The 27,500-nt window shown below is 41.4% G+C and overlaps 1 protein-coding gene across 1 annotated transcript in view; it reads right to left on the reverse strand.

The window, feature by feature from the left end:
• Positions 1-671: 671 nt before the first annotated feature.
• LOC120039144 (mitochondrial glutamate carrier 1-like) overlaps positions 672-27,500 on the reverse strand; it is a gene marked incomplete at its 5' end in the record, with an annotated part of 33,884 nt that continues 7,055 nt past the window's right edge. Inside the window, 5 exons of the mRNA XM_038984663.1 lie at positions 672-751; positions 1,039-1,193; positions 1,897-2,041; positions 4,419-4,479; positions 21,718-21,775. Coding sequence (XP_038840591.1) covers positions 672-751; positions 1,039-1,193; positions 1,897-2,041; positions 4,419-4,479; positions 21,718-21,775 — 499 coding nt within the window. The remainder of the gene's footprint in view (positions 752-1,038; positions 1,194-1,896; positions 2,042-4,418; positions 4,480-21,717; positions 21,776-27,500) is intronic.

Below are 27,500 nucleotides of genomic sequence, written 5' to 3' on the forward strand. Positions count from 1 at the left end.
ACAGTGCTAGGTGGCTGTACTACAGAAACACTGCTAACCAAACAACAGTGCTAGGTGGCTGTACTACAGAAACACCGCTAACCAAACAACAGTGCTAGGTGGCTGTACTACAGAAACACCGCTAACCAAACAACAGTGCTAGGTGGCTGTAATACAGAAACACTGCTAACCAAACAACAGTGCTAGGTGGCTGTAATACAGAAACACTGCTAACCAAACAACAGTGCTAGGTGGCTGTACTACAGAAACACTGCTAACCAAACAACAGTGCTAGGTGGCTGTACTACAGAAACACTGCTAACCAAACAACAGTGCTAGGTGGCTGTACTACAGAAACACTGCTAACCAAACAACAGTGCTAGGTGGCTGTACTACAGAAACACTGCTAACCAAACAACAGTGCTAGGTGGCTGTACTACAGAAACCCCTGTTAACACTGCTAACCAAACAACAGTGCTAGGTCCATGGGCACTTGAATGAAAGGGTAACTACACGCAACAATCTCCTGAAGTGGTAATATTTATTGTACTATACTTAGAACATCCATTTTTTTATGTTTTTATCCAAAACAAAAAGTGTGATTTTGAGAATGAAAACCTGAAAAAACAGAGAGGGGTGGGGGGGGGAATCCTGAACAACGTCAATGCCCCACAATCCCCATGTGTTGAGATTTACCTGATACAGTCAGTCACCCCACTGTAAGTTTCCTCTGTACTCCCTCTGTTCATTGACTGGATTCTGGTCTTAATCACTGTCGATACACAACAACACTATGTGAACACTACAACACACACTGATGCAACTAAGAACATATGATTGGTGTAAGATCCAGGCTAAAATACAGACCATTTTAACTCAGAGAGACATAACGTAGTATAATAGTATAACATTGTAACACATTCTAGGGTCTTTATAACAAGTTATAACAAGTTTGAAAGAAAATCCCCATGTCTCACCATCTACAGGGTTGACAGCGGCAGTGCTGCCAACCCATATTACTACAGTATTATTAATTATATACTGGATATTATATCTCACCATCTACAGGGTTGACAGCCACAGCGGCCGTGCTGCCAGCCAGACAGCCTGCCAGGAATGACACATAGAACGGGGCGGGGCCCTCCGCTCCTCTCTTCCCCAAGGTGTTCAGGTTGGCAAACAGAGGGAAGTAGATGATGGAGAATGGAACATCCCTGAGAGGAGAGGAGAGGAGAGGAGAGAACGGGAGAGGAGGAGAGGAGAGGAGAGGAGAGGAGAGGAGAGGAGAGGAGAGGAGAGGAGAGGAGAGGAGAGGAGAGGAGAGGAGAGGAGAGGAGAGGAGAGGAGAGGAGAGGAGAGGAGAGGAGAGAACGGGAGAGGAGAGAACGGGAGAGGAGAGGAGAGGAGAGGAGAGGAGAGGAGAGGAGAGGAGAGGAGAGGAGAGGAGAGAACGGGAGAGGAGGAGAGGAGAGGAGAGGAGAGGAGAGGAGAGGAGAGGAGAGAACGGGAGAGGAGAGAACGGGAGAGGAGAGGAGAGGAGAGGAGAGGAGAGGAGAGGAGAGGAGAGGAGAGGAGAGGAGAGGAGAGGAGAGGAGAGGAGAGACGAGCAGAGGAGAGTTTTTATCATTTTGTCATACCTCAGCGTTGTAGCCAGAGCAGTGTGTGACGGTGTATCTATGGGTGGACTTTCATTGTATTTCCTTGATTCCTCGATTCCTTGCGTCCTCTTTCCTCGACTCCTCAAAACGCCTTGGAGGAGAAGATCCAAGGTCCCTTCGTCTCTGACCGTTTTTCCTCCGTACATTTTGAGAAGGAGACGAGGAGAGAGAGGACGGTAGGAATCCAGGAAATACAATGAGCCAATGAGTCGAGGGTGGTGGTCAGAACATTGTCTGGCTGTGGTGTTATGGTGTTTACCTGAGCAGTGTGGCCCCCAGGCCCTTGTACAGCCCAGCGATTCCCTTCTCCTGAAGCAGTTCCCTGGTCAGTTGCATGGCGGTGGGGGACTTGGTCGGCACGGTCCCCGGTACTACTGTCTCTGGCATCAGCTTCCTCTGGGCCTCTGATAGAAGGATAGACAGGGACAGCATGGGGTTAGAGCTCTTAAATCTCTTACCGATTTTCCTCTACTTCATCGAAATATATTTTATTCTCTTACTAGCACTGACCTGTTCTGATAGTTGATTTGTTAAGGAAGAATTTTACTATTTTTGCACTAACTTTTCTGTTCTGTCTGTGGACAATATAGTATCCACCCGCCCACCCACCCATCCATCCAGTTTGCAGCTATTTAGGCAAGATAATACTTTAATAAGGGTTTGTACTTGCTCATGTAAAGTCTTACAATGCATTATAACTGCATCATAATGCATTATAACGGCAGGCTGTTACCACATGGAATGCGTGAATAAGTCACTGAGCGTGTAATGGTCGGCAAATACAACAAGGGGACTGACGAGATTAGACAGTACAGTAGGTAGGATCCTTATGTGGATCCAAAATTGACCACACGGGGGCAGAATTTATCCATATTTCAACACTAGTGACCCTTCCATTTTGCAGCTCCCTCTCTCTCTTACCAATCCTCCTCCATCTCTCTAAATATCTTACAGACTGGTTTCCCATCTCTCTAAATGGTTCTATTCAGTCTGTATCACTGATAGAGAAATGTAATGGTAATTTCCTATTGAGTCATTTCCTATTGAGCCGACATCTGCAGCGTTTACAGTGAACGGCGTCTCCACTAAAGCGAGAACATTGCCTTTAAATTTAAATCACGCTGTAATACAGACCTTCCGTAATATGGATTTAATGGAGCCCTACATCTCTTACCGATCCTCCTCAATTTCTCTCTAAACCTCCCAGTGATCCTCCTCCATCTCTATCTATCTCGTACTGGTTCTCCACTATCTATCTCATACTGATTCTCCTCTATCTATCTCTTACTGATTCTCCACTATATCTTACTGATTCTCCACTATCTCTTACTGATTCTCCACTATCTATCTCTTACTGATTCTCCTCTATCTATCTCTTACTGATTCTCCACTATCTCTTACTGATTCTCCTCTATCTCATACTGATTCTCCTCTATCTATCTCTCACTGATTCTCCTCTATCTATCTCTTACTGATTATCCTCTATCTCTTACTGATTGTCCTCATCTCTTACTGATTCTCCACTATCTATCTCTTACTGATTCTCCACTATCTATCTCCTACTGATTCCCCACTATCTATCTCTTACTGATTCTCCACTATCTCTCTCTTACTGATTCTCCTCTATCTATCTCTTACTGATTATCCTCTATCTCTTACTGATTCTCCTCTATCTATCTCTTACTGATTCTCCACTATCTATCTCTTACTGATTATCCTCTATCTATCTCTTCTGATTCTCCACTATCTATCTCTTCTGATTCTCCACTATCTATCTCTTACTGATTATCCTCTATCTATCTCTTCTGATTTTCCACTATCTATCTCTTCTGATTCTCCACTATCTATCTCTTACTGATTATCCTCTATCTATCTCTTACTGATTATCCTCTATCTATCTCTTACTGGTTCTCCACTATCTATCTCTTACTGATTATCCTCTATCTATCTCTTACTGATTCTCCACTATCTATCTCTTACTGATTATCCTCTATCTATCTCTTACTGATTCTCCACTCTCTCTCTCTTACTGGTTCTCCACTATCTATCTCTTCTGATTCTCCTCTATCTATCTCTTACTGATTATCCTCTATCTATCTCTTACTGATTTTCCTCATCTCTTACTGATTCTCCTCTATCTATCTCTTACTGATTCTCCACTATCTATCTCTTACTGATTCTCCACTATCTATCTCCTACTGATTCCCCACTATCTCATACTGATTCCCCTCTATCTATCTCTTACTGATTCTCCTCTATCTATCTCTTACTGATTCTCCTCTATCTATCTCTTACTGATTCTCCACTATCTATCTCATACTGATTCCCCACTATCTATCTCTTACTGATTCTCCTCTATCTCTTACTGATTCTCCACTATCTATCTCTTACTGATTATCCTCTATCTATCTCTTCTGATTCTCCACTATCTATCTCTTACTGATTGTCCTCATCTCATACTGATTCTCCTCTATCTATCTCTTACTGATTCTCCTCTATCTATCTCTCTTACTGATTCTCCTCTATCTCTTACTGATTCTCCTCTATCTCTTACTGATTCTCCTCTATCTCTTACTGATTATCCTCTATCTATCTCTTACTGGTTCTCCACTATCTATCTCTCTTACTGGTTCTCCACTATCTATCTCTTACTGGTTCTCCACTATCTATCTCTCTTACTGGTTCTCCACTATCTATCTCATACTGATTATCCTCTATCTATCTCATACTGATTCCCCACTATCTCTTACTGACTCTCCTCCATCTCTCTAAATCTCTTACCAATTCTCCCAGCATCTTGAAGCTGAATCTTCAACATCTCCATAGGAGTCGTGACGATAACCTGTGACGATAAACAGAAATACAAGATGAAAAACCACTATATCTGACAGGAACATTTGGTCAAGTGTGATAACCAGGGGTATGTATAGGCTTACATGAAGACGCCAGGGGATATCTTGGGATATTTTCTAGGGCATAGATAGGCATTTATTACTTAAGACTCCATGTAAACTCCATGTAAACACGTTCCAAGATGGCATAGCAGTTCAGACGTCTTTTTTTGTCCTCGTATTGTCGTGTCCTGTATACATATATATTTACACCTTTCTTCGCATATCTTTATATATTTTATTATCCAAGAACTCAACTACAAAAGCTTTCCTGCAACCCGCCTCACCAATTACAAAAAAAAAAGTATTATTTACCTCAAATCTGAAAATCCACAGTGGTAGCTAGCCAGAGGCTAATCAGAAGCCGGCCGAAACTAGCCAGAAGCTAGCCGGAAGCTACCCAGAAGCTAACTAGAAGCTAGCCAGTAGCTGATCTGAAGCTGCCCAGAAGTTAGCCGGTTTGCTGGCTAGCGTTGGTGTTTCAGCTGCCCACGTTTTGTGGTCTTCAGCTATTCCTTTAGCTCGATAATCTATCGGCACTTTTGTGCAACGCGACTCGGACCGGAGCATACCGGGCCTATTTTTCTCAGTGTCCCCGGATTTCAGCCGCAGGCTCTGGACGTTTGCACCTTGATTTCGCAGCTAGCTAGCTGCAAACCGTGTGACTATTGGCTTACGTCGATCCCGGAGCAAACTTAAATTATTCCGAAGCTAGCCAGCTGAGGAGTTCCATCAGCCATTCCTGGGCTACAGTCACCTATCCGGACCCGTTTTTTTGTTTTGTTTTGTTGTTGCTGCAGATGCGGAGCCCCATCGGGCCTTCACGACTGACTGCCGACATTATCTGCCCGAGGGAGTTATCCAACTGGCACCTCCGTCGCAACGTTACCTGAACGCTCATCTGGGGCCCGCTAATCGTTAGCTGTCTTATCGGCTGCTATCTGAATAAGTATATCGGACAATTTTTCTTGGGTCACTATATCTATTTTGCCAATTGGATTGATCCCCTCTACCACACGGAACCCCACTAATCTACCGACGGAAATGCACGAGGTGTCTAAAAAAAATAAATAGACTTCCATCCTATGCTATCTTGCTACCGATAGCCATCTACCCGGCCAGCTGTCTGGATCGCCGTGACCCCAACCAACCTCTACTCACTGGACCCTTATGATCACTCGATTAAGCATGCCTCTCCTTAATGTAAATATGCCTTGTCCATTGCTGTTCTGGTTAGTGTTTATTGGCTTATTTCACTGTAGAGCCTCTAGCCCTGTTCACTATACCATATCCAACCTTTCAGTTCCACCACCCACATATGCGATGACATCACCTGGTTTCAATGATGTTTCTAGAGACAATATCTCTCTCATCATCACTCAATACCTAGGTTTACCTCCACTGTATTCACATCCTACCATACCTTTGTCTGTACATTATTCCTTGAAGCTATTTTATCGCCCCCAGAAACTTCCTTTTACTCTCTGTTCTAGACGTTCTAGACGACCAATTCTCATAGCTTTTAGCCGTACCCTTATCCTACTCCTCCTCTGTTCCTCTGGTGATGTAGAGGTGAACCCAGGCCCTGCAGTACCTAGCTCCACTCCTATTCCCCAGGCGCTCTCTTTTGATGACTTCTGTAACCGTAATAGCCTTGGTTTCATGCATGTTAACATTAGAAGCCTCCTCCCTAAGTTTGTTTTGTTCACTGCTTTAGCACACTCTGCCAACCCGGATGTTTTAGCCGTGTCTGAATCCTGGCTTAGGAAGACCACCAAAAATTCTGACATTTTCATCCCTAATTACAACATTTTCAGACAAGATAGAACGGCCAAAGGGGGCGGTGTTGCAATCTACTGCAAAGATTTGCAGTAGATTTGAACTTCTACTTTTAAAAATCCACCTCTCTAAAAACAAGTCTCTCACCGTTGCCGCCTGCTATAGACCACCCTCTGCCCCCAGCTGTGCTCTGGACACCATATGTGAACTGATTGCCCCCCATGTATCTTCAGAGCTCGTGCTGCTAGGCGACCTAAATTGGAACATGCTTAACACCCCAGCCATCCTACAATCCAAGCTTGATGCCCTCAATCAATGAACCTACCAGGTACCACCCCAATTCCGTAAACACAGGTACCCTCATAGATATCATCCTAACCAACTTGCCCTCCAAATACACCTCTGCTGTTTTCAACCAAGATCTCAGCGATCACTGCCTCATTGCCTGCATCTTTAATGGGTCAGCGGTCAAACGACCTCCACTCATCACTGTCAAACGCTCCCTGAAACACTTCAGCGAGCAGGCCTTTCTAATCGACCTGGCCGAGGTATCCTGGAAGGATATTGATCTTATCCCGTCAGTAGAGGATGCCTGGATATTTTTTTAAATGCCTTCCTCACCATCTTGAATAAGCATGCCCCATTCAAGAAATTTAGAACCAGGAACAGATATAGCCCTTGGTTCTCTCCTGACCTGACTGCCCTTAACCAACAGAAAAACATCCTATGGCGTTCTGCATTAGCATCGAACAGCCCCCGTGATATGCAACTTTTCAGGGAAGCTAGGAACCAATATACACAGGCAGTTAGAAAAGCCAAGGCTAGCTTTTTCAAGCAGAAATTTGCTTCCTGCAACACAAACTCAAAAAAGTTCTGGGACACTGTAAAGTCCATGGAGAATAAGAACACCTCCTCCCAGCTTCCAACTGCACTGAAGATAGGAAACACTGTCACCACCGACAAATCCACTATAATTGAGAATTTCAATAAGCATTTTTCTACGGCTGGTCATGCTTTCCACCTGGCTACCCCTACCCCGGTCAACAGCACTGCACCCCCCACAGCAACTCGCCCAAGCCTTCCCCATTTCTCTTTCTCCCAAATACAGTCAGCTGATGTTCTGAAAGAGCTGCAAAATCTGGACCCTTACAAATCAGCCGGGCTAGATAATCTGGACCCTTTCTTTCTAAAACTATCTGCTGAAATTGTTGCCACCCCTATTACTAGCCTTTTCAACCTCTCTTTCGTGTCGTCTGAGATTCCCAAAGATTGGAAAGCAGCTGCGGTTATCCCCCTCTTCAAAGGGGGGGACACTCTTGACCCTAACTGCTACAGACCTATATCTATCCTACCCTGCCTTTCTAAGGTCTTCGAAAGCCAAGTTAACAAACAGATTACCGACCATTTCGAATCCCACCATACCTTCTCCGCTATGCAATCTGGTTTCAGAGCTGGTCATGGGTGCACCTCAGCCACGCTCAAGGTCATAAACGATATCTTAACCGCCATCGATAGGAAACAATACTGTGCAGCCGTATTCATTGACCTGGCCAAGGCTTTTGACTCTGTCAATCACCACATCCTCATCGGCAGACTCGACAGCCTTGGTTTCTCTAATGATTGCCTCGCCTGGTTCACCAACTACTTCTCTGATCGAGTTCAGTGTGTCAAATCGGAGGGTCTGTTGTCCGGGCCTCTGGCAGTTTCTATGGGGGTGCCACAGGGTTCAATTCTTGGACCGACTCTCTTCTCTGTATACATCAATGATGTCGCTCTTGCTGCTGGTGAGTCTCTGATCCACCTCTACACAGACAACACCATTCTGTATACTTCTGGCCCTTCTTTGGACACTGTGTTAACAACCCTCCAGACGAGCTTCAAAGTCATACAACTCTCCTTCCGTGGCCTCCAATTGCTCTTAAATACAAGTAAAACTAAATGCATGCTCTTCAACCGATCGCTGCCTGCACCTGCCCGCCTATCCAACATCACTACTATAGACGGCTTTGACTTAGAATATGTGGACAACTACAAATACCTAGGTGTCTGGTTAGACTGTAAACTCTCCTTCCAGACTCACATCAAACATCTCCAATCCAAAGTTAAATCTAGAATTGGCTTCCTATTCCGCAACAAAGCATCCTTCACTCATGCTGCCAAACATACCCTTGTAAAACTTACCATCCTACCAATCCTCGACTTCGGTGATGTCATTTACAAAATAGCCTCCAATACCCTACTCAATAAATTGGATGCAGTCTATCACAGTGCCATCCGTTTTGTCACCAAAGCCCCTTACACTACCCACCACTGCGACCTGTACACTCTCGTTGGCTGGCCCTCGCTTCATACTCGTCGCCAAACCCACTGGCTCCAGGTCATCTACAAGACCCTGCTAGGTAAAGTCCCCCCTTATCTCAGCTCGCTGGTCACCATAGCAGCACCTACCTGTAGCACGCGCTCCAGCAGGTATATCTCTCTGGTCACCCCCAAAACCAATTCTTCCTTTGGCCGCCTCTCCTTCCAGTTCTCTGCTGCCAATGACTGGAACGAACTACAAAAATCTCTGAAATTGGAAACACTTATCTCCCTCACTAGCTTTAAGCACCAGCTGTCAGAGCAGCTCATAGATTACTGCACCTGTACATAGCCCATCTATAATTTAGCCCAAACAACTACCTCTTTACCTACTGGCCTTCCACCATGGCCTTTTTATATTTTTATTTATTTTTATATATATTTTGTTTGCCTTCACCTCCCTTATCTCACCTCACTTGCTCACATTGTATATAGACTTATTTTTCTACTGTATTATTGACTGTATGTTTGTTTTACTCCATGTGTAACTATGTGTTGTTGTATGTATCGAACTGCTTTGCTTTATCTTGGCCAGGTCGCAATTGTAAATGAGAACGTGTTCTCAATTTGCCTACCTGGTTAAATAAAGGTGAAATAAAAAATAATAATAAAAACTACACCACACTAAACTACACTACACAACACTACACTAAACCAACACAACACTACACTAAACTACACCACACTAAACTACACTACACAACACTACACTACACTAAACTACACAACACTACACTAAACTACACTAAACTACACCACACTAAACTACACTACACAACACTACACTAAACCAACACAACACTACACTAAACTACACAACACTACACTACACTACACAACACTACACTAAACCAACACAACACTAAACTACACCAACACAACACTAAACTACACTAAACTACACAACACTACACTAAACTACACCAACACTACACCAACACTACACAACACTAAACTACACAACACTACACTAAACCAACACTACACAACACTAAACTACACAACACTACACTAAACCAACACAACACAACACTAAACTACACAACACTACACTAAACTACACAACACTAAACTACACCAACACAACACAACACTAAACTACACAACACTACACTAAACTACACAACACTAAACTACACAATACTACACTAAACTACACAACACTAAACTACACAACACTACACAACACTACACTAACTACACCAACACTACACCAACACTACACAACACTAAACTACACAACACTACACTAAACCAACACTACACAACACTACACCAAACTACACCAACACTACACAACACTAAACTACACAACACTACACTAAACCAACACAACACTAAACTACACCAACACTACACAACACTAAACTACACAACACTACACTAAACCAACACAACACTACACTAAACTACACAACACTAAACCAACACTACACAACACTACACAACACTACACAACACTACACAACACTAAACTACACCAACACTACACAACACTAAACTACACCAACACTACACAACACTAAACTACACAACACTACACTAAACCAACACAACACTACACTAAACTACACAACACTAAACCAACACTACACAACACTACACAACACTACACAACACTACACAACACTACACAACACTAAACTACACCAACACTACACAACACTAAACTACACCAACACTACACAAGAGCAATGGTTAAAAGTGTATCTTACCATGAGAGTAGCAAGGACATAAGCAAGGACATTATAGCTGTCAACTCAGTAGGTCCTATTTGTGTTACACGGTGCATCTTACAATGAGGCTATCAATGCATGCTAATAGTAGGGACATACAACTCACTACCCAAGGCTTTTACTTGTAACATATAGTTAAATGCACTTAAGAGGAACAGTGGGTACATATCGAAGATAACATGCTCATGATCTACAGAATATATTTATGTGTCTGTTTTTGAGGGATAAAGCTAAGAAAATGAACAACTTCATAGTTAAGAACACTATAACAATATAGAACACTATAACAATATAGAACACTATAACTATATAGAACACTATAACTATATAGAAGACTATAACTATATAGAACACTATAACTATATAGAACACTATAACTATATAGAACACTATAACAATATAGAACACTATAACAATATAGAACACTATAACAATATAGAACACTATAACAATATAACAATATAGAACACTATCACAATATAACAATATAGAACACTATAACAATATAGAACACTATAACAATATAGAACACTATAACACTATAGAACACTATAACAATATAGAACACTATAACAATATAGAACACTGTAACAATATAGAACACTATAACACTATAGAACACTATAACTATATAGAACACTATAACAATATAGAACACTATAACTATATAGAACACTATAACTATATAGAACACTATAACAATATAACTATATAGAACACTATAACTATATAGAACACTATAACTATATAGAACACTATAACTATATAGAACACTATAACTATATAGAACACTATAACAATATAGAACACTATAACAATATAGAACACTATAACTATATAGAACACTATAACTATATAGAACACTATAACAATATAGAACACTATAACAATATAGAACACTATAACTATATAGAACACTATAACAATATAGAACACTATAACAATATAGAACACTATAACAATATAGAACACTATAACTATATAGAACACTATAACAATATAGAACACTATAACAATATAGAACACTATAACAATATGGAACACTATAAAAATATAGAACACTATAACAATATAGAACACTATAACTATATAGAACACTATAACTATATAGAACACTATAACTATATAGAACACTATAACAATATGGAACACTATAAAAATATAGAACACTATAACAATATGGAACACTGTAAAAATATAGAACACTATAACTATATAGAACACTATAACTATATAGAACACTATAACAATATGGAACACTATAAAAATATAGAACACTAAAACAATATAGAACACTAAAACTATATAGAACACTATAACTATATAGAACACTATAACTATATAGAACACTATAACTATATAGAACACTATAATTATATAGAACACTATAACTATATAGAACACTATAACAATATAGAACACTATAACCATATAGAACACTATAACAATATAGAACACTATAACAATATAGAACACTAAAACAATATAGAACACTATAACACTATAACAATATAGAACACTATAACAATATAGAACACTATAACAATATAGAACACTATTACACTATAGAACACTATAACACTATAACTATATAGAACACTATAACAATACAGAACACTATAAAAATATGGAACACTATAACAATATAGAACACTGTAACAATATAGAACACTATAACAATATAGAACACTATAACAATATAGAACACTATAACAATATAGAACACTGTAACAATATAGAACACTATAACAATATAGAACACTATAACGATATAGAACACTATAACGATATAGAACACTATAACAATATAGAACACTATAACAATGTAGAACACTATAACAATATAGAACATTACAACAATATAGAACACTATAACAATATAGAACACTATAACCATATAGAACACTATAACAATATAGAACACTATAACAATATAGAACACTAAAACAATATAGAACACTATAACAATGTAGAACACTATAACAATATAGAACATTACAACAATATAGAATACTATAACTATATAGAACACTATAACAATGTAGAACACTATAACAATATAGAACATTACAACAATATAGAACACTATAACAATATAGAACACTAAAACAATATAGAACACTATAACAATATAGAACACTATAACAATATAGAACACTAAAACAATATAGAACACTATAACAATGTAGAACACTATAACAATATAGAACATTACAACAATATAGAACACTATAACAATATAGAACACTAAAACAATATAGAACACTATAACAATATAGAACACTATAACAATATAGAACACTAAAACAATATAGAACACTATAACAATGTAGAACACTATAACAATATAGAACACTATAACAATATAGAACACTATAACAATATAGAACACTATAACTATATAGAACACTATAACAATGTAGAACACTATAACAATATAGAACACTATAACAATATAGAACACTATAACAATATGAAACAACATGGAACAATACGGAACTAAATTAAATGTATTCTACAAGAATCAATATTACTCAATAAAAACACAACTTTATGAAACAATCCTTGGATAGCTTTTCACAATTCACCCATAAATTGGTCCACAAACATAGTTTGTATCTGGAGTAAAAAAAAATAAGACATACAACCTCCTTACAGCTAATAGCTAGCATTAGCAGCTCTGCCGTGTACCAATATGTCCAGGAGCTAAGCTAGGCTAGGCTACGGCCTAACATATACAATACCATGAACTAATAGCTAGCATTAGCAACTCTGCAGTGTACCAATAGGTCCAGGAGCTAGGCTAGGCTAGGCTATGGCCTAACATATACAATACCATTAACTAATAGCTAGCATTAGCAACTCTACAGTGTAACCAATAAGTCCAGGAGCTAGGCTAGGCTACGACCTACCGGACATCAATGTGCTAATAGCTAACAACTCACTAGCTCCTATTTGTATTACAAATAGGTCCAAGAGCTAGACCACACTACGGATACCATTAACTTATACACACTTGTTTTTCCTGTGTAATCCGGGCTGTAGTAACTGGTTAACGGGATTAAAGGTGAGATGGCCAGTTAATACTACTCCTAATCTAATCTAATCTAGTGTTCCCTGGGCAGTATTGCGCTAGCTGGCTTCGGCCTAATGAACTACAGGTAGGCTATTACACTATGACACAGATACACACAAACACACACACGCACGCACACAGTCACGCACACACACACAATCACACACACAGTAGTGATGCGAGGGTCAGCTGTTTGTTCACCCGCACTCGCCCACATTTGCTAATAACTCATCTGCAACCGCCCGACTTTAGCCTTTGTGATAATCCCGCACCCAACCCTACCCCGCCATATAGGACTATAGAAAATCAAATCAAATCAAATTTTATTTGTCACATACACATGGTTAGCAGATGTTAATGCGAGTGTAGCGAAATGCTTGTGCTTCTAGTTCCGACAATGCAGTAATAACCAACAAGTAATCTAACCTAACAATTCCACAACTACTACCTTATACACACAAGTGTAAAGGGATAAAGAATATGTACATAAAGATATATGAATGAGTGATGGTACAGTACGGCATAGGCAAGATGCAGTAGATGGTATAGAGTACAGTATATACATATGAGATGAGTAATGTAGGGTATGTAAACATAAAGTGGCATTGTTTAAAGTGGCTAGTGATACATTTTTACATAATTTCCATCAATTCCCATTATTAAAGTGGCTGGAGTTGAGTTAGTATGTTGGCAGCGGCCACTAAATGTTAGTGGTGGCTGTTTAACAGTCTGATGGCCTTGAGATAGAAGCTGTTTTTCAGTCTCTCGGTCCCTGCTTTGATGCACCTGTACTGACCTCGCCTTCTGGATGATAGCGGGGTGAACAGGCAGTGGCTCGGGTGGTTGTTGTCCTTGATGATCTTTATGGCCTTCCTGTGACATCGGGTGGTGTAGGTGTCCTGGAGGGCAGGTAGTTTGCCCCCGGTGATGCGTTGTGCAGACTTCACTACCCTCTGGAGAGCCTTACGGTTGTGGGCGGAGCAGTTGCCGTACCAGGCGGTGATACAGCCCGACAGGATGCTCTCAATTGTGCATCTGTAGAAGTTTGTGAGTGCTTTTGGTGACAAGCCGAATTTCTTCAGCCTCCTGAGGTTGAAGAGGCGCTGCTGCGCCTTCTTCACCACACTGTCTGTGTGGGTGGACCAATTCAGTTTGTCCGTGATGTGTACACCGAGGAACTTAAAACTTTCCACCTTCTCCACTACTGTCCCGTCGATGTGGATAGGGGGGTGCTCCCTCTGCTGTTTCCTGAAGTCCACAATCATCTCCTTTGTTTTGTTGATGTTGAGTGTGAGGTTATTTTCCTGACACCACACTCCGAGGGCCCTCACCTCCTCCCTGTAGGCCGTCTCGTCGTTGTTGGTAATCAAGCCTACCACTGTAGTGTCGTCCGCAAACTTGATGATTGAGTTGGAGGCGTGCATGACCACGCAGTCGTGGGTGAACAGGGAGTACAGGAGAGGGCTCAGAACGCACCCTTGTGGGGCCCCAGTGTTGAGGATCAGCGGGGTGGAGATGTTGTTACCTACCCTCACCACCTGGGGGCGGCCCGTCAGGAAGTCCAGGACCCAGTTGCACAGGGCGGGGTCGAGACCCAGGGTCTCGAGCTTGATGACGAGTTTGGAGGGTACTATGGTGTTAAATGCTGAGCTGTAGTCGATGAACAGCATTCTCACATAGGTATTCCTCTGGTCCAGATGGGTTAGGGCAGTGTGCAGTGTGGTTGCGATTGCGTCGTCTGTGGACCTATTGCGTCGGTAAGCAAATTGGAGTGGGTCTAGGGTGTCAGGTAGGGTGGAGGTGATATGGTCCTTGACTAGTCTCTCAAAGCACTTCATGATGACGGAAGTGAGTGCTACGGGGCGGTAGTCGTTTAGCTCAGTTACCTTAGCTTTCTTGGGAGCAGGAACAATGGTGGCCCTCTTGAAGCATGTGGGAACAGCAGACTGGGATAAGGATTGATTGAATATGTCCTTAAACACACCAGCCAGCTGGTCTGCGCATGTTCTGAGGACGCGGCTGGGAATGTGCTGTACAGTCAGAGACGCCGAAACAAATACTTTTGACAGGGGGTGCGGGAATTATTTTTTTTAAAGCCTAATTTAAATATGTTTCTGCTTATAATTTCAGATATTTTGGTAGGCTATTTGTTAATCAACATGTATGTAATTAGATACATGCAGTTTATCTTCTGTACCAGAAGACTAAATTAACCCAGAATAGTGTCATAAATCGATGAATGCTTCAATCTAAGTGACATCTATAAAGTTCTCTGTCATCTCTGCTTCACTCGCACAGCACACATTCAATGCAATAACTAAAAAAAAATGTTTTTTATAAACAGGAAATGACATCAGTTTGACCGGTTTTAAGGAAATTAAAAGCAGTGAAAACAACCCAACATGTTTCTTGATCAGATTTCAGTTCGGCTTGGATGCATATTATATACTACCAGCTGTTATGATGCTGATAAAGATACTGCAGCATCTTTACAGACAGTCCCTAACTGTGGTTGAAATACTATCAGCTGTTATGATGCTGATAAAGATACTGCAGCATCTTTACAGACAGTCCCTAACTGTGGTTGAAATACTATCAGCTGTTATGATGCTGATAAAGATACTGCAGCATCTTTACAGACAGTCCCTAACTGTGGTTGAAATACTATCAGCTGTTATGATGCTGATAAAGATACTGCAGCATCTTTACAGACAGTCCCTAACTGTGGTTGAAATACTATCAGCTGTTATGATGCTGATAAAGATACTGCAGCATCTTTACAGACAGTCCCTAACTGTGGTTGAAATGCTATCAGCTGTTATGATGCTGATAAAGATACTGCAGCATCTTTACAGACAGTCCCTAACTGTGGTTGAAATACTATCAGCTGGTATGATGCTGATAAAGATACTGTAGCATCTTTACAGACAGTCCCTAACTGTGGTTGAAATACTACCAGCTGTTATGATGCTGATAAAGATACTGCAGCATCTTTACAGACAGTCCCTAACTGTGGTTGAAATACTATCAGCTGTTATGATGCTGATAAAGATACTGTAGCATCTTTACAGACAGTCCCTAACTGTGGTTGAAATGCTATCAGCTGTTATGATGCTGATAAAGATACTGTAGCATCTTTACAGACAGTCCCTAACTGTGGTTGAAATACTATCAGCTGTTATGATGCTGATAAAGATACTGCAGCATCTTTAGACAGTCCCTAACTGTGGTTGAAATACTATCAGCTGTTATAATGCTGATAAAGATACTGTAGCATCTTTACAGACAGTCCCTAACTGTGGTTGAAATACTATCAGCTGTTATGATGCTGATAAAGATACTGCAGCATCTTTACAGACAGTCCCTAACTGTGGTTGAAATACTATCAGCTGTTATGATGCTGATAAAGATACTGCAGCATCTTTACAGACAGTCCCTAACTGTGGTTGAAATACTATCAGCTGTTATAATGCTGATAAAGATACTGTAGCATCTTTACAGACAGTCCCTAACTGTGGTTGAAATACTATCAGCTGTTATGATGCTGATAAAGATACTGCAGCATCTTTACAGACAGTCCCTAACTGTGGTTGAAATACTATCAGCTGTTATAATGCTGATACAGATACTGCAGCATCTTTACAGACAGTCCCTAACTGTGGTTGAAATACTATCAGCTGTTATGATGCTGATAAAGATACTGTAGCATCTTTACAGACAGTCCCTAACTACCGATTCATTCTATCAAGATGCTGAAAGACATAAATCATAATTCTACACTCCTGTTCCCTAGTCAAAATGTACATCTGGTGTATCATTTTACTGCCAGAAATGCTTAATTTTGCAAGAGTTAATATTAGACTATATGAGAGGTTATAACCTACAGTTCATATTATATGAGAGGTTATAGACCTACAGTTCATATTATATGAGAGGTTATAGACCTACAGTTCATATTATATGAGAGGTTATAGACCTACAGTTCATATTATATGAGAGGTTATAGACCTACAGTTCATATTATATGAGAGGTTATAGACCTACAGTTCATATGAGAGGTTATAAACCTACAGTTAATATTATATGAGAGGTTATAAACGTACAGTCAGGGTCCAGAGTTCAGTTAGGTTACTATTCCGCCTGAACAGTCCAGTTCCTTTGACGTGCCATAGGCCTGTTTGAAGTCCTGACTGTCCAATTGTAATCGCGCCTCACAATCATCACACATCATCCTAACAACACAGCCACACTGCTATCATCCTGTTTTTACCACTTCACCAAACATTATTCTGGTCCTCCCTTTTCAAGCCTCCCATTGGGCAGCTTTTCTCTTCCTGAATTCAACTCCGCCCCCCTTTTTTTTTTTTTTTTGCCTCAGTGGAGCGACATTAACTTTTTCTGCCCTAGTTACCGAAAGCGTTTGGTGATTGGCGTGTAAACATGTGTGGCTCGAGTACAGTTAGGCCCTAAAGCTTAGGCTTGTGCACTGAAGGAAAACCTCAATGTAACCTATAGATATTAACTGAACAAGAAAAAGGATATATCATCATATGCATCGTTTTCTCTTTATTAAACCCGCCCTTCATCCACACAATATTTCATGACTCTATACCCGCCTGCACACGTGGATATAACCGCAGGGACAGCAGGTTATGAGTCAACCCGTGCATCATTAACACACACACACACACACACACACACACATACACACACACACACACCGTGCTCAGGGTCCAATGACCTGCAAGTCCTTATCTGACTGTTACCACCAGTCCAGAACAGCTGAGCTAATGAATACTTTATTGTCCCACTGTGTCTGTCTGGCCAGCAGGACTTGTGAATCCTAGATCACCTGCTGAGTTGTCAACTTGCTTATGGCGGCGCAATGTGCTTATTGATGACATGCCAGAGCTCTCTGTCCTTCATACAAGCTGCAGACGACATGCTGTGGAGACCTAGACATAGTGGTTATGTAGACCTACTGTAGACTAGACATAGTGGTTATGTAGACCTACTGTACACTAGACATAGTGGTTATGTAGACCTACTGTAGACTAGGCATAGTGGTTATGTAGACCTACTGTAGACTAGACATAGTGGTTATGTAGACCTACTGTAGACTAGACATAGTGGTTATGTAGACCTACTGTAGACTAGACATAGTGGTTATGTAGACCTACTGTACACTAGACATAGTGGTTATGTAGACCTACTGTACACTAGACATAGTGGTTATGTAGACCTACTGTAGACTAGACATAGTGGTTATGTAGACCTACTGTAGACTAGACATAGTGGTTATGTAGACCTACTGTACACTAGACATAGTGGTTATGTAGACCTACTGTAGACTAGACATAGTGGTTATGTAGACCTATTGTAGACTAGACATAGTGGTTATGTAGACCTACTGTACACTAGACATAGTGGTTATGTAGACCTATTGTACACTAGACATAGTGGTTATGTAGACCTATTGTAGACTAGACATAGTGGTTATGTAGACCTATTGTAGACTAGACATAGTGGTTATGTAGACCTACTGTAGACTAGACATAGTGGTTATGTAGACCTACTGTAGACTAGACATAGTGGTTATGTAGACCTACTGTAGACTAGACATAGTGGTTATGTAGACCTACTGAAGACTAGGCATAGTGGTTATGTAGACCTACTGTAGACTAGACATAGTGGTTATGTAGACCTACTGTAGACTAGGCATAGTGGTTATGTAGACCTACTGTAGACTAGACATAGTGGTTATGTAGACCTACTGTAGACTAGACATAGTGGTTATGTAGACCTACTGTAGACTAGACATAGTGGTTATGTAGACCTACTGTAGAATAGACATAGTGGTTATGTAGACCTACTGTAGACTAGACATATTGGTTATGTAGACCTACTGTAGACTAGACATAGTGGTTATGTAGACCTACTGTAGACTAGACATAGTGGTTATGTAGACCTACTGTAGACTAGACATAGTGGTTATGTAGACCTACTGTAGACTAGACATAGTGGTTATGTAGACCTACTGTAGACTAGACATAGTGGTTATGTAGACCTACTGTAGACTAGACATAGTGGTTATGTAGACCTACTGTAGACTAGACATAGTGGTTATGTAGACCTACTGTAGACTAGACATAGTGGTTATGTAGACCTACTGTAGACTAGACATAGTGGTTATGTAGACCTACTGTAGACTAGACATAGTGGTTATGTAGACCTACTGTAGACTAGACATAGTGGTTATGTAGACCTGTTACATTATCATGAATCAAAACCTTTTGCGACCATTAGACAATGTCTAAAGATCGCTGCGTTTATTTTCATCTCAGTCCATCAGTTAAATTCTTTAGAGAACTAGAGAGGTCAACATAGAGGTCAACAGAGAGGTCAACAGCTGATGCCTAGTGGTGTCTGGGTACACACTGAGGCTGGTCCCAGAAACCATCCTGTTGCCTAGATAGTGCACTACCTTTGCACTACGTAGCGCACTGTGCAGGGAATAGGGTGTCCGTTGCAAATCAGAATGAGACAGACTGTGGGGGGAAGATGGCACTTCTGCTGATGGCTGAGGAAGTGTGTGTGTGTGTGTGTGTGTGTGTGTGTGTGTGTGTGTGTGTGTGTGTGTGTGTGTGTGTGTGTGTGTGTGTGTGTGTGTGTGTGTGTGTGTGTGTGTGTGTGTGTGTGTGTGTGTGTGTGTGCTGTAGGCTGTATCTCCAGATGGGGAACAGGATGTATCATTAAGAGAGAACTTGTCTTCACTTCTCTGACATGAACAGTTGTAGTCGGAAGTTTACATACACTAAGTTTACTGTGCCTTTAAACAGCTTGGAAAATTCCAGAAAATGATGTCATGGCTTTAGAAGCTTCTGATAGGCTAATTGACATAAATTGAGTCAATTGGAGGTGTACCTGTGGATATATTTCAAGGCCTACCTTCAAACAGTGCCTCTTTGCTTGACATCATGGGAAAATCAAAAGAAATCAGCCAAGACCTCAGAAAAAAAATTGTAGACCTCCACAAGTCTGGTTCATCCTTGGGAGCAATTTCCAAACACCTGAAGGTACCACGTTCATCTGTACAAACAATAGTACGCAAGTATAAACACCATGGGACCACGCAGCCGTCATACCGCTCAGGAAGGCGATGTGTTCTGTCTCCTAAGGATGAACGTACTTTGGTGTGAAAAGTGCAAATCAATTCCAGAACAACAGCAAAGGATCTTGTGAAGTTGCTGGAGGAAACAGGTACAAAAGTATCTATATCCACAGTAAAACTAGTCCTATATTGACATAACCTGAAAGGCCACTCAGCAAGGAAGAAGCCACTGCTCCAAAACCTCCATAAAAAAGCCAGACTACGCTTTGCAACTGCACATGGGGACAAAGATCGTACTTTTTGGAGAAATGTCCTCTGGTCTGATGAAACAAAAATATAACTGTTTGGCCATAATGAACATTTTTATGTTTGGAGGAAAAAGGGGGAGGCTTGCAAGCCGAAGATCACCATCCCAACTGTGAAGCACGGGGGTGGCAGCATCATGTTGTGGGGGTGCTTTGCTGCAGGAGGGACTGGTGCTCTTCGCAAAATAGATGGCATCATGAGGAAGGACAATTATGTGGACATATTGAAGCAACATCTCAAGACATCAGTCAGGAAGTTAAAGCTTGGTCACAAATGGGTCTTCCAAATGGACAATGACCCCAAGCATACTTCCAAAGTTGTGGCAAAATGGCTTAAGGACAACAAAGTCAAGGTATTGGAGTGGCCATCACAAAGCCCTGACCTCAATCCCATAGAAGATTTGTGGGCAGAACTGAAAAAGCGTGTGCGAGCAAGGAGGCCTATAAACCTGACTCAGGTACACCAGCTCAAAATTCACCCAACTTATTGTGGGAATCTTGTGGAAGGCTACCTGAAATGTTTGACCCAAGTAAAAAAAATTAAAGGCAATGCTACCAAATACTATTTGAGTGTATGTAAACTTCTGACCCACTGGGAATGTGATGAAAGAAATAAAAGCTGAAATAAATCATTCTCTCTAATATTATTCTGACATTTCACATTCTTAAAATAAAGTGGTGATCCTAACTGACCTAAGACAGGGAATTTATACTAGGATTTAATGTCAGGAATTGTGAAAAACTGAGTTTAAATGTATTTGGCTAAGGTGTATGTAAACTTTCGACATCAACTGTACCTTCCCCGCACCTCACAAGCCACTCACCTGACATGTACCTGCCCCACACCCCGCCAGCATCTCTTTGACCAGGGTGAGCTTCTGACTGGAGAGAGCGAGAGAGAGATGGATCGACAAAGAAAGAGGGGGGAGAGAGAGAGAGCATGAGAGAGAGAGAGAGAGAGAGAGAGAGAGAGAGAGAGAGAGAGAGAGAGAGAGAGAGAGAGAGAGAGAGATAGAGGGGGGGTGAGGGAGAGAGAGAGAGAGACAGAGGGGGGGGTGAGGGAGAGAGAGACAGCATGAGAGGGAGCGAGAGAGAGATGGATCAACAGAGAGAGTAGGGGGGAAAGCGGGAGAGAGAGAGAGCGTGAGAGAGGGGGGGGGGGAAACGGGGAAGGAGAGAGAGAGAGAGAAGGGATAGAGAGCGGGGGGGAGGAGAGAGAGAGAAGGGATAGAGAGAGGAAAGAAAGGAGAGACAAAGAGAGATACAAAGGGAGGGAGAGAAGAAGACAAAAGGAGAGCAAGTCAATATGTGTATGAGTCATACAGCTAGTGACTGAGTCGTGTATGAGTCATACAGCTAGTGACTGAGTCGTGTATGAGTCATACAGCTAGTGACTGAGTCGTGTATGAGTCATACAGCTAGTGACTGAGTCGTGTATGAGTCATACAGCTAGTGACTGAGTCGTGTATGAGTCATACAGCTAGTGACTGAGTCGTGTTTCAGTCATACAGCTAGTGACTGAGTCGTGTTTCAGTCATACAGCTAGTGACTGAGTCGTGTACGAGTCATACAGCTAGTGACTGAGTCGTGTATGAGTCATACAGCTAGTGACTGAGTCGTGTTTCAGTCATACAGCTAGTGACTGAGTCGTGTTTCAGTCATACAGCTAGTGACTGAGTCGTGTATGAGTCATACAGCTAGTGACTGAGTCGTGTATGAGTCATACAGCTAGTGACTGAGTCGTGTTTCAGTCATACAGCTAGTGACTGAGTCGTGTTTCAGTCATACAGCTAGTGACTGAGTCGTGTATGAGTCATACAGCTAGTGACTGAGTCGTGTATGAGTCATACAGCTAGTGACTGAGTCGTGTATGAGTCATACAGCTAGTGACTGAGTCGTGTTTCAGTCATACAGCTAGTGACTGAGTCGTGTTTCAGTCATACAGCTAGTGACTGAGTCGTGTATGAGTCATACAGCTAGTGACTGAGTCGTGTTTCAGTCATACAGCTAGTGACTGAGTCGTGTATGAGTCATACAGCTAGTGACTGAGTCGTGTATGAGTCGTACAGCTAGTGACTGAGTCGTGTATAAGTCATACAGCTAGTGACTGAGTCGTGTTTCAGTCATGCAGCTAGTGACTGAGTCGTGTTTCAGTCATACAGCTAGTGACTGAGTCGTGTATGAGTCATACAGATAGTGACTGAGTCGTGTATGAGTCATAAAGCTAGTGACTGAGTCGTGTTTCAGTCATACAGCTAGTGACTGAGTCGTGTTTCAGTCATACAGCTAGTGACTGAGTCGTGTTTCAGTCATACAGCTAGTGACTGAGTCGTGTTTCAGTCATACAGCTAGTGACTGAGTCGTGTATGAGTCATACAGCTAGTGACTGAGTCGTGTTTCAGTCATACAGCTAGTGACTGAGTCGTGTTTCAGTCATACAGCTAGTGACTGAGTCGTGTATGAGTCATACAGCTAGTGACTGAGTCGTGTATGAGTCATACAGCTAGTGACTGAGTCGTGTATGAGTCATACAGCTAGTGACTGAGTCGTGTTTCAGTCATACAGCTAATGACTGAGTCGTGTATGAGTCATACAGCTAGTGACTGAGTCGTGTATGAGTCATACAGCTAGTGACTGAGTCGTGTTTCAGTCATACAGCTAGTGACTGAGTCGTGTTTCAGTCATACAGCTAGTGACTGAGTCGTGTATGAGTCATACAGCTAGTGACTGAGTCGTGTATGAGTGTGACATGTGTTGTGACATGTGTTGTAACTAATCTCCCTGTGACATTGGAACACAGACAGAGATAGAGACACATTAATAATTTACAAGATGGCCAACCAGTCAGCAAGTTAACCATTCACAGTCAATCATTCACCGACCCAGCTCTAGAGACAGAGATAGATGCTCTAGAAACATATTCAAGATTCATCCATGCACACACACGGCACAAACGCAAACACGAAACAGGTCAGAGCAGCAGGGGACAGTGGTCTCAGTAACATTACAGGACAGAGCAGCAGGGGACAGTGGTCTCAGTAACATTACAGGACAGAGCAGCAGGGGACAGTGGTCTCAGTAACATTACAGGACTGAGCAGCAGGGGACAGTGGTCTCAGTAACATTACAGGACAGAGCAGCAGGGGACAGTGGTCTCAGTAACATTACAGGACAGAGCAGCAGGGGACAGTGGTCTCAGTAACATTACAGGACAGAGCAGCAGGGGACAGTGGTCTCAGTAACATTACAGGACAGAGCAGCAGGGGACAGTGGTCTCAGTAACATTACAGGACAGAGCAGCAGGGGACAGTGGTCTCAGTAACATTACAGGACAGAGCAGCAGGGGACAGTGGTCTCAGTAACATTACAGGACAGAGCAGCAGGGGACAGTGGTCTCAGTAACATTACAGGACAGAGCAGCAGGGGACAGTGGTCTCAGTAACATTACAGGACTGAGCAGCAGGGGACAGTGGTCTCAGTAACATTACAGGACAGAGCAGCAGGGGGCAGTGGTCTCAGTAACATTACAGGACAGAGCAGCAGGGGACAGTGGTCTCAGTAACATTACAGGACAGAGCAGCAGGGGACAGTGGTCTCAGTAACATTACAGGACAGAGCAGCAGGGGACAGTGGTCTCAGTAACACCAGCGGTTCAGTCTGCTCTACTTTCCCTTATTTGGACAATTTATTGATTTTCATGAGATAGTTTATAGTATTTTTCCAGATATAGTTTCCAGTATTTTTCCAGATATAGTTTCCAGTATTTTTCCAGATATAGTTTCCAGTATTTTTCCAAATATAGTTTCCAGTATTTTTCCAGATATAGTTTCCAGTAGTTTTCCAGATATAGTTTCCAGTATTTTTCCAGATATAGTTTCCAGTATTTTTTCAGATATAGTTTCCAGTAGTATTCCAGATATAGTTTCCAGTATTTTTCCAGATATAGTTTCCAGTAGTATTCCAGATATAGTTTCCAGTAGTATTCCAGATATAGTTTCCAGTATTTTTCCAGATATAGTTTCCAGTAGTATTCCAGATATAGTTTCCAGTAGTATTCCAGATATAGTTTCCAGTAGTATTCCAGATATAGTTTCCAGTAGTATTCCAGATATAGTTTCCAGTAGTATTCCAGATATAGTTTCCAGTAGTATTCCAGATATAGTTTCCAGTAGTATTCCAGATATAGTTTCCAGTATTTTTCCAGAGATAGTTTCCAGTAGTATTCCAGATATAGTTTGCAGTATTTTTCCAGATATAGTTTCCAGTAGTATTCCAGAGATAGTTTCCAGTAGTATTCCAGATATAGTTTCCAGTATTTTTCCAGAGATAGGATCAGTATTCTGTACACTCAGACTGCTACATAGAAATGCCAGGAAATGTGATTTTGTCCACCGTGAAAGTAGAAATATTAAGAATGCAGATGAATATTGGATGAATATTCAAAATGCTGATGAATATTAGATGAATATGAGATGAATATTAAGAATGGGGACAAATAGTAGATGAATATTAAGAATGCTGATGAATATTAGATGAATATTCAGAATGCTGATGAATATTAGATGAATATTAAGAATGCAGATGAATATTCAGAATGCGGATGAATATTAGATGAATATGAGATGAATATTAAGAATGCTGATTAATATTAGATAGATATTAAGAATGCCGATGAATATTCAGAATGCTGATGAATATTAGATGAAAAGTCAGAATGCTGATGAATATTCAGAATGCCGATGAATATTAAGAATACCGGTGAATATTAGATGCATATTCATAATGCTGATGAATATTCAGAATGCTGATGAATATCAGATGAATATTAGATTTTCTGTGTAAGAACTGCAGATGGCAATTCAAATCAAATCAATATATATTTGTCACATGCGCCGAATACAACCTTGCCGTGAAATGCTTACTTACGAGCCCTTAACCAACAATGCAGTTTAAGAAAATAGAGGTAAGAAAATATTTACTAAATAAACTAAAATACCGAGTCAATGTGCGGGGGTACAGGTTAGTCGAGGTAATTTGTATATGTACAGTGGCTTGCGAAAGTATTCACCCCCCTTGACATTTTTCTTATTTTGTTGCCTTACAACCTGAAATTAAAATAGATTTTTGGGGGGGTTTGTATCATTGATTTACACAACATGCCTACCACTCTGAAGATGCAAAATATGTTTTTATTGTAAAACAAACAAGAAATAAGACAAAAAAACTGAAAACTGGAGCGTGCATAACTATTCACCCCCTCAAAGTCAATACTTTGTAGAGCCACCTTTTGCAGCAATTACAGATGCAAGTCTCTTGGGGTATGTCTCTATATGCTTGGCACATCTAGCCACTGGGATTTTTGCCCATTCTTCAAGGCAAAACTGCTCCAGCTCCTTCAAGTTGGATGGGTTCCGCTGGTGTACAGCAATCTTTAAGTCATACCACCGATTCTCAATTGGATTGAGGTCTGGGCTTTGACTAGGCCATTCCAAGACATGTATTTAAATGTTTCCCCTTAAACCAGTCAAGTGTTGCTTTAGCAGTATGCTTAGGGTCATTGTCATGCTGGAAGGTGAACCTCCGTCCCAGTCTCAAATCTCTGGAAGACTGAAATAGGTTTCCCTCAAGAATTTCCCTGTATTTAGCATCATCTATCATTCTTTCAATTCTGACCAGTTTCCCAGTCCTTGCCGATGAAAAACATCCCCACAGCATGATGGGGTGATGAGATGTGTTGGGTTTACGCCAGACATAGCGTTTTCCTTGATGGCCAAAAAGCTCAATTTTAGTCTCATCTGACCAGATTACCTTCTTCCATATGTTTGGAGAGTCTCCCACATGCCTTTTGGCGAACACCAAACGTGTTCGCAAATTTCTTTCTTTAAGCAATGGCTTTCTCCACAACTTTGTCCCTGACCTGTTTGGAGAGCTCCTTGGTCTTCATGGTGCCGCTTGCTTGGTGGTGTTGCAGACTCTGGGGCCTTTCAGAACAAGTGTATATATACTGAGATCATGTGAGAGATCATGTAACACTTAGATTGCACACAGGTGGACTTTATTTAACTAATTACGTGACTTCTGAAGGTAATTGGTTGCAGTCTTGTTCAGCAGTCTTATGGCTTAGAGGTAGAAGCTGTTAACGAGCCTTTTAGACCTAGACTTGGCACTCCGGTAACGCTTGCCGTGCGGTAGCAGAGAGAACAGTCTATGACTAGAGCGGCTGGAGTCTTTGACAAATTGTAGGGCCTTCCACTGACATCGCCTAGTATGTAGGTCCTGGATGGCAGGAAGCTTGGCCCCAGTGATGTACTGGGCTGTACACACTACCCTCTGTAGCGTCTTACGGTCGGAGGCCGAGCAATTGCCATACCAGGCGGTGATGCAACTGGTCAGGATGCTCTCAATGGTGCAGCTGTAGAATTTTTGGAGGATCTGGGGACCCATGCCAAATCTTTTCAGTCTCCTGAGGTGTTGTCGTGCCCTCTTCATGACTTTCTTGGTGTGTTTGGACCATGATAGTTTGTTGGTGATGTGGACGCCAAGGAACTTGAAACTCTCAACCCACTCCACTACAGCCCCGTCGATGAGAATGGGGGCGTTTGGCCCT

Source organism: Salvelinus namaycush, unplaced genomic scaffold, assembly GCF_016432855.1.
Source record: "Salvelinus namaycush isolate Seneca unplaced genomic scaffold, SaNama_1.0 Scaffold2568, whole genome shotgun sequence".
NCBI classification, from domain to species: Eukaryota; Metazoa; Chordata; class Actinopteri; order Salmoniformes; family Salmonidae; genus Salvelinus; species Salvelinus namaycush.